Source organism: Candoia aspera, chromosome 8 (assembly GCF_035149785.1).
Source record: "Candoia aspera isolate rCanAsp1 chromosome 8, rCanAsp1.hap2, whole genome shotgun sequence".
NCBI classification, from domain to species: Eukaryota; Metazoa; Chordata; class Lepidosauria; order Squamata; family Boidae; genus Candoia; species Candoia aspera.
Window position 1 is genome coordinate 47,841,982 of NC_086160.1, and position 12,401 is coordinate 47,854,382.

The 12,401-nt window shown below is 35.1% G+C and overlaps 1 protein-coding gene across 1 annotated transcript in view; it reads right to left on the reverse strand.

Moving 5' to 3' along the window:
* FAT4 (FAT atypical cadherin 4) overlaps window positions 1-12,401 on the reverse strand; it is a 125,947-nt gene that overhangs the window by 55,966 nt on the left and 57,580 nt on the right. Inside the window, exons 2-5 of the mRNA XM_063309751.1 lie at window positions 10,908-11,039; window positions 6,673-6,934; window positions 5,055-5,405; window positions 1,043-1,965 (exon numbers count right to left, since the gene is read on the reverse strand). Of these exons, the coding sequence (XP_063165821.1) occupies window positions 1,043-1,965; window positions 5,055-5,405; window positions 6,673-6,934; window positions 10,908-11,039 (1,668 nt within the window). The remainder of the gene's footprint in view (window positions 1-1,042; window positions 1,966-5,054; window positions 5,406-6,672; window positions 6,935-10,907; window positions 11,040-12,401) is intronic.

Consider the following 12,401-nt stretch of genomic DNA (forward strand, 5'->3'; position numbering starts at 1 on the left):
GGAAATCAGAAGACGTTTAATCCTTGGGAGAAGAGCAATGACAAATCTCAATAAAATAGTTAAGAGCAGAGACATCACACTGACAACAAAGGTCCGCATAGTTAAAGCAATGATGTTCCCTGTAGTAACATATGGCTGTGAGAGCTGGACCATGAGGAAGGCTGAGCGAAGGAAGATAGATGCTTTGAAACTGTGGTGTTGGAGGAAAATTCTGAGAGTGCCTTGGACTGCAAGAAGATCAAACCAGTCCATACTCCAGGAAATAAAGCCAGACTGCTCACCTGAGGGAATGATATTAAAGGCGAAACTGAAATACTTTGCCCACATAATGAGAAGACAGGACACCCTGGAGAAGATGCTGATGCTAGGGAAAGTGAAAGGCAAAAGGAAGAGGGGCCGACCAAGGGCAAGTTGAATAGATGATATTCTAGAGGTGATGGACTCGTCCCTGGGGCAGCTGGGGTTGTTGATGACCAACAGGAAGCTCTGGTATGGGCTGGTTCATGAAGTCACAAAGAGTCGGAAGCAACTGAACAAATAAACAACAACAAACTAATCTTTTCCTATTCTTACTGAAAAGCAGTATGGGAAAGCCTTACGGCTTAAAGCCTTGATCAGCAGTAGAGATCAATATTATGGGTCCATCTGGTGATATAAAGAATGGTGTTGGCATAAACTAGATTTCTCTTTTTCTTTTATAATCTCTTGCTTTTGATTTATTTTGCTCAGTATTTCTCAATCCTTTTTTGCACTTTGCATAGCATTGCTGAACCCCAGCAGGCATAGCAATAGAGGTATGTATACACATGTTTGAAAATGGTACGAAACACCTTATTAAATGGATGCACAGTCCAACTAAGTGGGTCAAATCTTGCTTGACTTTTTCAAGTTAAGTCAAGGTCAGTTAGGGGTTGCTATATGCTATGTCATACACATACATGTACCTGTGTGCACACAGACACATACATACATACAGATACTGTAATGTATACATGCTGATCTTAGTACATCTTACAATCATTCATTGCTAAAATATACTAACCTGAAGAATGATCTTTGGTAATGTTTCTAGATTTTCTGGAACATTTACAGAATAGGGAGACAACTCAAATATAGGAATGTAATCATTAATATCCAGCAGGAAAATGCTGATGATGGTGGTATCAATCCGGGGACTGCTTCCACGATCAGCTGATTGGATCATTAATGAATAGGATGCTTTTTTTTCTCGGTCCAAAGGTTTTGCTATTGTTATTACTCCTGTGACAGAGTCAATCCGAAATTCATTATTTGTATTTCCACTAATTATAGTATAGCGTACTTGCCCATTGGAACCCTCATCTTTATCTGTAGCAAATACTTGGATTACATCTGTCCCTGTCAGAATATTTTCTGCAATCTCAACTTTGTATAATTTTTGAGCAAAGAGTGGGTTATTATCATTGATGTCAAGGATGATTACAACTACATCTGTAGATGAAGAGAGACATGGTTGTCCTTTGTCTGTGGCAATTATAGTCAAGCTGTAATTAGAAACTGTTTCTCTGTCAAGTTCTCCAATCAGCCTTACTTCTCCATCTATAGTTCCAATACTGAATTTGTTTCCTAAAGGATTTAATAAATTATATTCAATGTAGCTGTTTGGACCACTATCTGGATCCATTGCTTGGGCTTTGAATACAATGGTGTCAATGGGTGTATTCTCTGGAATGTATGTCAGTTTTGGAGAGATAAAACTGGGAGGGTTGTCATTAACATCAAGAAGAATAATAGATACTTGTGTTGTGCTTGTATATCTGAAGGCTGGAGGAGAAGCCATATCATGAACTTGAACAATCAGGCTATAGAAAGATTGGCTTTCACGATCCAATGGTTGCTTGATGCTTAGAACACCATTTCTGTCAATACTAAATTGCCCTAAGCTATCTCCAGAAGTAATACTGTAGGACAATTGTGAGTTAGAACCTAAAAAACAAAAGTCAAAAAGAGAGATTTCACAATTCCAGTCATTATGAACATAAAATAATGTATGTAGCTTGTATATGACTGCCTACACTGGAAAATATCTATATCTATCTATCTATCTATCTATCTATCTATCTATCTATCTATCTATCTATCTATCTATCTATCATCTATCTTTTTTAATTCAGAATGCTACTGAAGATGTTTTGGTCCAGATTAGTGAAATGATCTGAATTAGTATACTTTAAGCCAATATCTACTTTGGCAGTAGAAGCTGGAGGTTGTAACAAGTTTATCAGATCAGATATCTAAGATTGTGTTGAATCAGTTGTCCCTTTATCTGCCTACATCTAAAAATAACTTTTAGTGGAAAGGGTTAGCAAATATTTAATATTTACTTTACTAGGTAAGAAGAGTTGTCTATCACATAAGTCAGTTTCACAATCATAAATACATGACATTGATTTTGTATAGGTATCACTGATCATTCAAGAGACAACTCTTTTAATTAGCTCTCTAGAATAAATAAATTTAGAAAATACATCCAAGTCATTAATCAACACTCTTAGCTATCTTTAGGCTGTCTGCACAAAAACAATCAAGAAACATATGAATTCATAGTAGTTGCCTATGTTGAATCCAACTATACGGAAATTAGCTTTTTAGAACTCCTACTGGATTCAGTCTAGCCTAATTTTGTACTGGCAGATCTTGCTTGTCTGACTAGAATTTTGACATGGTGCATTTTCCAATTTTTATAACAAAATATTCTCTACTCTGTTAGATGATATTTCCAATAGCAGAAAGTAGCTTTATCAGGCAAAAGGGAAATTGAGCTGATAGAAGTAACTCAGAACTCATTCTAACCTTCTTCACACATAACCTTAGCTGGTTCAAGTCAAGGCAATCACTCATGAGTAAACTACTGCATCCTGAATAATTGCATTTCAAATTATTGTTGGAAGTAAATACTTGAAATTAGGCTTACATAGTTTCTTAAGCAAAATTAATTTATATTTTTAATAAATTTGATTATTAGGTGGGCAGTATCAACATGATCCACAGAAGTTTGTTTACTGACAATTGAATGTAGAAAATCTGTATTTCATTTCATACTTGTGCCATAGTCAAAAGCTACTATTGATGGTGAGTGGGGTTGACAGTTTATCCTTGGACACACAGAGGTGGGGGCTATGTTTGGTGGCTCATATCTTATAAGCCACCTAGAGACATTGTGTAAGATGGGCAGCTATATAAGTTATATAAATAAATAAATATTTCTAAACCGTAGTTAAAAATAAAGGTAAAAAAAGCTGTATATCCTAATTTCAGTAGGATTGTAGTATCCTTTGCACAACATTGCAGTAAAAGCTGGTGAATATACTACATATTATAAAAAATATGAGATGACATTTTAACTCATAATGAATAATGCAGATACCAATAATTCTGAGTTCAAACGTCATGTCATATTTTTACAATGTGTAGTATATTGAATGGAAACCGATATCCATTACTTATAGTATTACATTCTTATGTTAAAGGCAAAGTATTCAAAGTACTAAATAAATAATGCAGAAATATTATCTGCCTAATATAAAAAAGCTCCAGTCTGTGTTTAATGGATTTTTATTTTCTAACTTGTCTTTTCTAATTGTTCTATTTTTTTCACTTTGTAAGAAATATCAGATACCAAAAGAAACCAGTGTTTCTCTGAAGAAATCTGAAATATGAATTCAGCTTCTAGTATTCAATTATGAATCACTGCTATTTATTATTTTAAACTTTGCAGATGCTTTATCATTTTAGTGTAAGTATAAATGTATTAAAACTTTCTGAATACTTCTTATGCTAACTATAAATTAACTGATGCTTTGTTAAATATTCTCTATTTAGCACACTTCTCTACAAATAAAAATGGTATAATATATTAAAGAAAGGATTCTAAGTAAGTTACTGACATTGAAATCAGACTGAACATAAAGCAGTTTTGTTCAAATACATGTTTAGCCCTTAAATTAGATTAGTTGTAAGCTATCTATGATTATCATCACTGGCTCTTCATTATATTACTTTAAAGGGCAACACTGCTTTTGTATTTTTGACCTGATTTTATTGAATCTACCCAGAGCTCACTAGAAAGGTTATAAATATTGTAAAATAAATACAGGTAGTCCTCGTTTAACATCCACTCATTCAGCTATCATTCGAAGTCATGACAGCGCTGAACAAGGGGGACTTACGACAGGTCCTTGTAGTTGCGGCCATCACAACACTCCCGCAGTCACATGATCATGATTCAGGTACTTGGCAACCAGCTCACAATTATGATGTTGCAGTGTCCCACAGTCACATGATCACCATGTGCAACCTTCACTAACAGCTTCCAACAAGCAAAGTCAATAGGGAAGCTACCAGGAGGACCCAAATGGCGATCACTTGACCGCAGGACCATGCAACTGTGTGGGATTTGCCTAATGACAGCAACTGCGACTGCCAGAACTACTGTCATAAGCTGGTGTGGTCATATGACAATGCGCATTATGACCGCGTAGCTTAGCAACAGAGTTCCCAGTACCAATTACGGCTGGTAAGCGAGAACTACCTGTAAAGAGGAGAATAAGGAAATAAGACAACTCACTCAAACTGTACTTATACTGTACTTTTTGGCAGTGACAGTAGCGGAACTGGCATGATAGTTTTAAAGTTTCACTTAGAGAATATATATCTAGTTTAGCCACCATGAACGAAAAAAAAAGAATTCTTGCCACAAACTGGAAGGGAGAATTTCTCAGTGACAGACTGACTGCTTTTGCCTGGCTCAGTTATTATACTTTTCAGTTAAGAGATTTGGGGAAGAAGGACCAAAAATGACTTCTTTCTGTGGTCCTGCAGAGCTATTGTACTACAGAGTAGACAATATTGAACTAGCAAGTACCTTGTGTGCTGTCAGCACAGAACAGTTAGCATACCTGTAGTATAAATAACCACTGTGTTTGCCATGCCATGTGTACACTGTATTTGTGTTACAACATATATGTGCAAATATACTCCACAATAACACATTTAAAATATGAGAGAATACATACCGTCATCTGCATCCGTAACATTGAAAATAAGGATAGTAGAGCCCTGAGGAAAGTTTTCCATCAAAGATGTGCTGTAGGAAGCCATGCTGAATATTGGTGAATTATCATTTACATCTAGTATGTTAAAATAAACTCTATTAATGGTGGATTGCCCACCTCCATCTTGTGCACAAACCGTAAGGACATAATACCGCTGTGCTTCATAGTCCAACATGCAGGTTAAGTTAAAAACACCAGTAACTGGATTCAAAAAAAATGTCCCATCGCCATCATCTTCACTCACAATGTATGTGATTTCTCCATTTATGCCCGAATCTTCATCAGTAGCTAAGATAGCTGCTACTAAAGAACCTAAATAAAAAAAGGGGAGGATGAAAACAATGTGAATTATCCAATAGAAAAAAAATGGAATTAGAGCTTCTACCATTCTTCAGCTTTTCTAGATCAACAAAGTTTTTAAATAAATGGAAATGAAAGGGACAAAAATTACTGTTCTGCTATAGCTTCATTTCCTGTGCTACATCCCATGATGTTTGAAGTGATGGATTAAAATCTGCAGGAAGAAAATCTGTGGCAAGGGGACTGTTTGCAGCAGAAAGGAGTCAGCAAAAAATGCTTCGGTTTCTTTTGCTCACAGATGCCTCTTCCTTAAAAAAAATGCTTTTTGTAAATTGAAGGACTTTGTTAATACAAGGCCAAAAGCATTTACAGATGACCACTGACTATGGCCTTATAAAATACATTGTATCAGATTTATGGATAAAGATGACAAAAGTGTTCCAGGGTTTATTTCAGGATCACTTGGTCACTAATATGCAATGTCACTGAGGGGAGGAGGAACACAAATTTAATGTAATGGAACAGTCATTTTTGAGGATAACCCCAACTTGAGGAAACAATAGCTTTTCTAATATAGAAAAGGTACATAGAGAGAGGTTGAAAGAGAGAGAAACCAAGCAAGATAAATTGATCTAAGTGTGGGAATGAGATAAAAGAGGATACACATTCAACCCAGTGACAACTGTATTTCCTGTAACAATACCTGTAAGTCCAGCAACAATATTTTGAAAAATCATATTTCAAATTGGCTACTATCATATTTGCAAAGAGCCCTTAGAAAGTATAATTCAGAATTTACACAGCTTTTTTTAAAATAGAACGTGCTGGTTTTTTTATTGCAGCCTTCTTATATAATGAGAAGTTATGAAATATCACTGGCTATCACTGTGCTTCCTGCCTTTGAATTTCTTTCTGTGTTTGAAATAAAGGATTAAATTGTACTACAGAAACAATACATGTCTGTTTAGTATTTTTTATGCTAGTAAAATAATAATAATACAGTGAATTTGGTTAAATTTATTTCCTGCTCCCTCATAAAGCTCAGGCAGTAGAGATTAATTAGCTCAGAAGTTCAAGAAAACAACTAATCACACATCTATCTATCTATCTATCTATCTATCTATCTATCTATCTATCTATCTATCTGTCTGTCTGTCTGTCTGTCTGTCTGTCTGTCTGTCTGTCTGTCTGTCTATCTATTTTCATTTCTAAAAAATTATTCAGCTACCTCAACTAGTCAAAATAGTTGTATTAGTTTAATAATAAGTATTCTGTTTACCTGGAGTAGTATCTTCTGCTATATCAAAGGAATACCATAGTTTGGAGAATTTAGGTATATGATCATTAATATCACTAACAGTAATGTTGATTCTCATATCTGAAGACTGTAGCCCATCATCAGCACGAACAAGCAGAGAATATTTGGAACGGCGTTCTCGATCCAGCCGCTTGGTAGCTATCAATTCACCTGATTCTGGATCAATGTGAAAACTGTCATCTGCACCACTGATGATGGTGTAAGTTACCAGAGCATTTGCACCCTAAACAGAATAAATAAAGACTAAAATGAGTTATATTTCATCTAAATTTTCAGTAAACAACTGAGTTCTAAATTTTATGTTAAAACAGATTGTGAATCATTTAAGTTTTTCTTGATAAAGAAACGTAATCTGAAACATGTCAAGGATGAACTATACCTTTGGATCATACTAGCAGCTGTATCACCCTTGTCCTGGCAACAAAATGGATGAAAACACTGTGAAAAGATGTTATAAAGATATTTTATAGTTAAGCAGGTTCTTCAACACAACACAGTAGTATCGTGGATCCAAATCAGCATGAAGATATTGTGTAACTAAGTCAAGATCCAATCCATGGTCTATTTGATTCCTAGGTGGCTGAAATTTTCTCAGGAAAAATTGATTATGTACAAAGTACTGTAGTGTGTGTAATACAGTATGTACCATAACTGAAAATCATCTTGGAAGTACATACAAAAGGTAAGAATCTTTAAATGCAAGTTTTGCCACTGAAGATGTGATTTTGCTTCCACACACTTATGAACAAAATTAGGTGCTCATCTACCTTTTCTTATATCCAGAGATTTATTTCATAATATAAAGGAAAAACTCACATGACTACAAGGTGCTGTGCTCACCTGTAGTTTATTGTGTCACAATCATACCAGTCTTTTTCCTTGATTTCACAAGGCTGTCCTCATCTTATGCCCAGCCCATGACAGAAACAAACTAAATATGACATTAAGAATACCAGTATAAAAGTTAATATTTTCACCCTTAAAATGACACTTTCACCAAAACTTCAGAGTGTCAGCCTGCCCAAAATCACAATAAATCACAAGCTCCTGCTTTTACATGGATGTTAGGATTTGATGCTAGGACTTGGCAGGAGTTTCACAGACTTAGTTAAAAAAGAAAGTTTACTCCAAACAAGAATTAAGCCAAATGAAATAGATGATGGCCCGTGTGAGGGTGAAGCCTCAATTATATCAACAGTAATTTAGTCATTGCTTTTTCTTCCAATTCTCTTCTGAGATTAATGGAATCTTTAGTTGGCATTGAAACTGAGCAGTTGCTGGATTGCTAAATCATTCTGGCCTGAGAATGACTGGTTCTCACCTTAACTCTAATGCAAGGTGTGAAAACCTACAATTCTTTGTCACCTCTTAACTTAGAGGTAAGGTCAATTCACTTATTGTAGCTATGACCTGAGATATAAAGTATTTGGAGAATGTTGACCAGTCTCTTCTGATCACTAGTAGCCTCACTGACTGATTGAATAAGTACCATTAAGCTAGTGTCAACCATTAGTGATTGTGTATTCTCCAAGATGATCTGTCTTCAATTTGGTATTTTAGTTACTTAATGGTGCATTCATTGTGATTGTAGTCCATCTTGCTGCCAGTTTTTTTTTTCTTTTTCCTTCCACTTTTTCTAGCATGATATACTTCTTGAAGGATCTGGATCTTTGCATAGAGTTTCAAAAATATTACAGTTTGGGTCTGGTCATTTGTGCCTCAAGTGAAAACTCTGGATTGATTTATTCTATAATTCATCTGTTTGTATTCTTGGCTATCTGTGGCATTTGCAGGAGTCTTCTTTGACACCAGAGTTCAAATGCATAAATACTCTTTCTATCCTGCTTCTTCAAAGTCCAACTTTGTTTCCAGAAAGTGTCACAGGGATTACCATTGCCTGAACAATTCTGATCTTTGTAGGTATAAACACATCCTGGCATCTTGATACCTTTTCCAAGGCCTTCACTTCTACTCCACCAAGTGCTAGTCTGTGGCATATTTCTTGACTGCTGGTTCCTTTATTGTTGATCAGTCCTTAAATACAGAAGTAGTCTACCACTTTAATATCTTCATTGTCAATTCTAAGGCTGGTTGTTCTACCTGTTGTCTTTAGCTTGGTATTCTTTATATTTAATCATACAGTAGTACTGTTTTTCCAGTGTTCTCCTTGAACTTCCATTTGTAGAGCTTGCAGATCCTTTGCATTTTCAGCTGTAAGAGTTGTGTCATTAGCATAGCACAAGTAATTGATGTTTTTTCCTCTACTTTTAAAACAACCTTCTTCTTCTTACATTCTTCTTACAATATATATTCAGGTATATAGGTTGAAAAATAAGGGGAGAGTATACAGTCTTGTTTCACTCATTTGCCAACCTGGAGCCAGACTGTTTTGTCATGTTCTGTTCATACTGTGGGTGGTTTGTATATAGATTTCGGACGAGGACAAGTAAATGTTCTGGGACTCCCATTTTCCTTAGGACATTTCATAGCTTGACATGGTTGACACAATCAAAGGCATTTCCATAATCAGCGAAGCATATGTTGACTTCTTTTTGGTATCTTTTGGCTTTCTTAATTATCTAGCATGCATCAGCAATAACGTTTCTTTGTCAGCCTTACCAGGTAGACCAGATAGGAAACACGACCAGATAAGCTAATTCTATTTTATTGTAAAGCTACGTTAACAAAATCTTGCAAGTCTGAAAGTACAATTCTCCCGCCATCACCTTTACAGTCCAAGAACTTAGAAGGGTCCCTTCTGAACCTCTTGTTCTGCCCACTATGCAGCTCACTATGAGTTATGCTATCTCTTAAATGACTGTTCCCTAGGCAGCATCTCTCTGACTCGTCTCCCAAGGTCTTTCCTTCATACCATTACACTCTTGTTCCTCAGTATTTCTTAAAGCCAACTTGAACATCTGACACCTTCCTTTCCATGCAGGGTCTAATCTGCATAGACATCTTTATGCAGTGTATTGTCAAGTGTCAGTCATTCTGATTCTTTCTATATATTGGTTGGGAATGATTTTTTAAAAAATTAATATCTTTATTTTTTGTAACAAAATGATCTTTAATCTTAAAAAAAAAAGAAACTTAAAAGGATTAAACATAAAAACTAAAAACACAAACTAAGAAGGAGAAGGAAAAAAGTGTAAGTATATTTTATAGTTATCAATAGTCATTGGTTTATAATATGAGCAATACAAGATATTGTATCACAGAATATCTGCCATAATAACACATATTGCGGTATCCTTTGATTCGTAGAAAATATTGCCTTTTCCAAAACAGATAGATCACACATTTCCAACAACCATTCCTTGACATCTGAAATCATAACACTTTCCAATTTCTTAATATATTTCTTTTTGCCACCCCCTCCCACCCTCCCATGCTCGATACAACCACAATTCCTGATAAACAGTCAAATTCCAAGGCTTTGGTATATAATTCAACATTGCACTAACATTTTTAACATTTAAACATTTTCCCATAAAACTACTAACATACATTAACACACAATCTCAAAAAGATACTAAATGATGACATGACTATACCATGTGGTTCAGTGAGCTCTCAAATTCCTTACACCTCCTGCATACTGGTTAGGAATGATGAAAGTTCAGTGCAACTGGAAGCATCTGAGTAGGGAAGGCTGGTTTATAGTGAAAGTTAACCACTCTCCACACTGTCATCACATTCTGCCATATGAATATTTATTTTGTATATTTAAAGACTGGGTTTTAAGTTATCTTTAGCTAGTCTTGTTAATCACATCACACTTCAGAAAACACAGGTCAATACAGATATCAAGAAAGAACTCTGTTTCAGAAATTCATAACAATTCCTTTAAATTGCTTCTACTCAGGTGTGCATAGCTTTTTTGCCAATAGGAAGGAAGCTAGACAGAAATCATGATCAGCAAGGCCAGCATAAGAAAAGACAAATAATACACAAAAGGGGAGAAGTCTTTAAGCTTCCCTGTCTAATTCAAGCATTTGGGAGTCTTCAGCTTAACATATTTGTGGTAAATTCTAACAATCTCCATTTGCAATCAAAAACTAATCACACTTCTTGTCCTACTTCCCCAACAACTCTAATTTTTCATTGAGAGTACTGTAGAAAATCAGTCTGGAGATTCAAATCACTGTAATATCAACATGGTTTCACCATGCAAAAAAGTAGCCACTTCCTACCTCATCAGCATCTGTAGCTGTTAGCTGCATTATTTTAGATCCATCCCCTATATTCTCTTCTACAGTCAGATCAAGCATATCTGTAGGAAACACTGGTGGATTGTCATTGACATCCTGCAGAGTTATTTCCACCTATGGTAAAAGTAAGGAAAAACCAGAATTAATTGAATAAATGTATGTGCTACCAATTATTTATGTTTATACTATATCAATTCACATAAATAGTGCATCATTTAATCCTTTAAGAAGTTTCCCAAACAAAAATAAGAAACAAGACAGTGCCTATTAAAATTCCACATTGTTATGAAATCTTCCAAGAAAAGCCTCTAGCCCCCATAAAGCTAATTTGACTTGTTGATAGTAACTGAATATAAATGGTCTTAGTCTAGTTTACATTGGACATGGTCCACTGATTGACTGTCAATGTAATCCCCAAAAGTTGGCCTCTGGAGGACAGCTGCCAAGACCTAGGGCACAAGATCACTCAACCATTAAATGCTGCCTGACATAAAGACGAGGTGGTGTAAAATTCTTTCTGACTATTTATATATTGGCAAGTATCACAACTAAAACAAGGAATGCAACTCTTAGCATAAAAATGGGACATTATAGACTCTGCTGTATGGAAGAGCTTGGGAATCTTAAAAATTAGTATCAGAAGCATGTCATTTGAACATCCTTTTGGAACTACTCCTTCTCTCTTCACATTTAACCCAAACATATTTTACTTTTCACAAGTTCTGTTTATATTCTTTGGAGACATTAATAGTAGCATCTGAAAGATCTGCTGAATCTGTTTACTCTTTCTTCCATGTAAGCAAGTTTGTTTAGTTCTCACAGTATTGCTGATGCAGCATTTAAAAGACTTAGATTTCCATTCTTAGGTAGACACATACTAATTATCTTCCAATAAAGAACAGACAGACAACAGCTGGTTTATATCTATAGTGAAAGTAAGACAGTCTCAGAGGGCCCTAAGCAATAACTAGTCACCAAAACCTGAAGACCACCAAGGAGATAATGGCATAGTTGTGATAGAGCTGCCTTCAGCAAAGATAGAAAGCAAATACATTAGTAAATGAATAAGAAACCAAGTAAGGAACAACTCAAAAGTTTAAGAATAGAAGTAGACAGACTGAAAAGTGATTTTATTTCAGCACTTCCATCACTATTCACTTGAGATTTTCCTCAACCTGATTTAAAAGACGTGAGCTAAAATGACACAAATATATGTATCAGCACTCATTATCTTGTAAAATAATGTTTTTATATATTTTAGCCTTCAAACTAATTTATATACTTTCTAGTATGGGACACATACAGTACATATGACCTATAAGACAATTGATCAGTAAATTGTCTTATGAATATATAATTTATTTCAAATTGAATCAGATCTCAGTGGTATGCAATTAATATGAATTTAGTAAATACAAACTCAATAGGAAAATACATGTATTCCTTAATGCTTAATATTTTTATTTATTACTAATC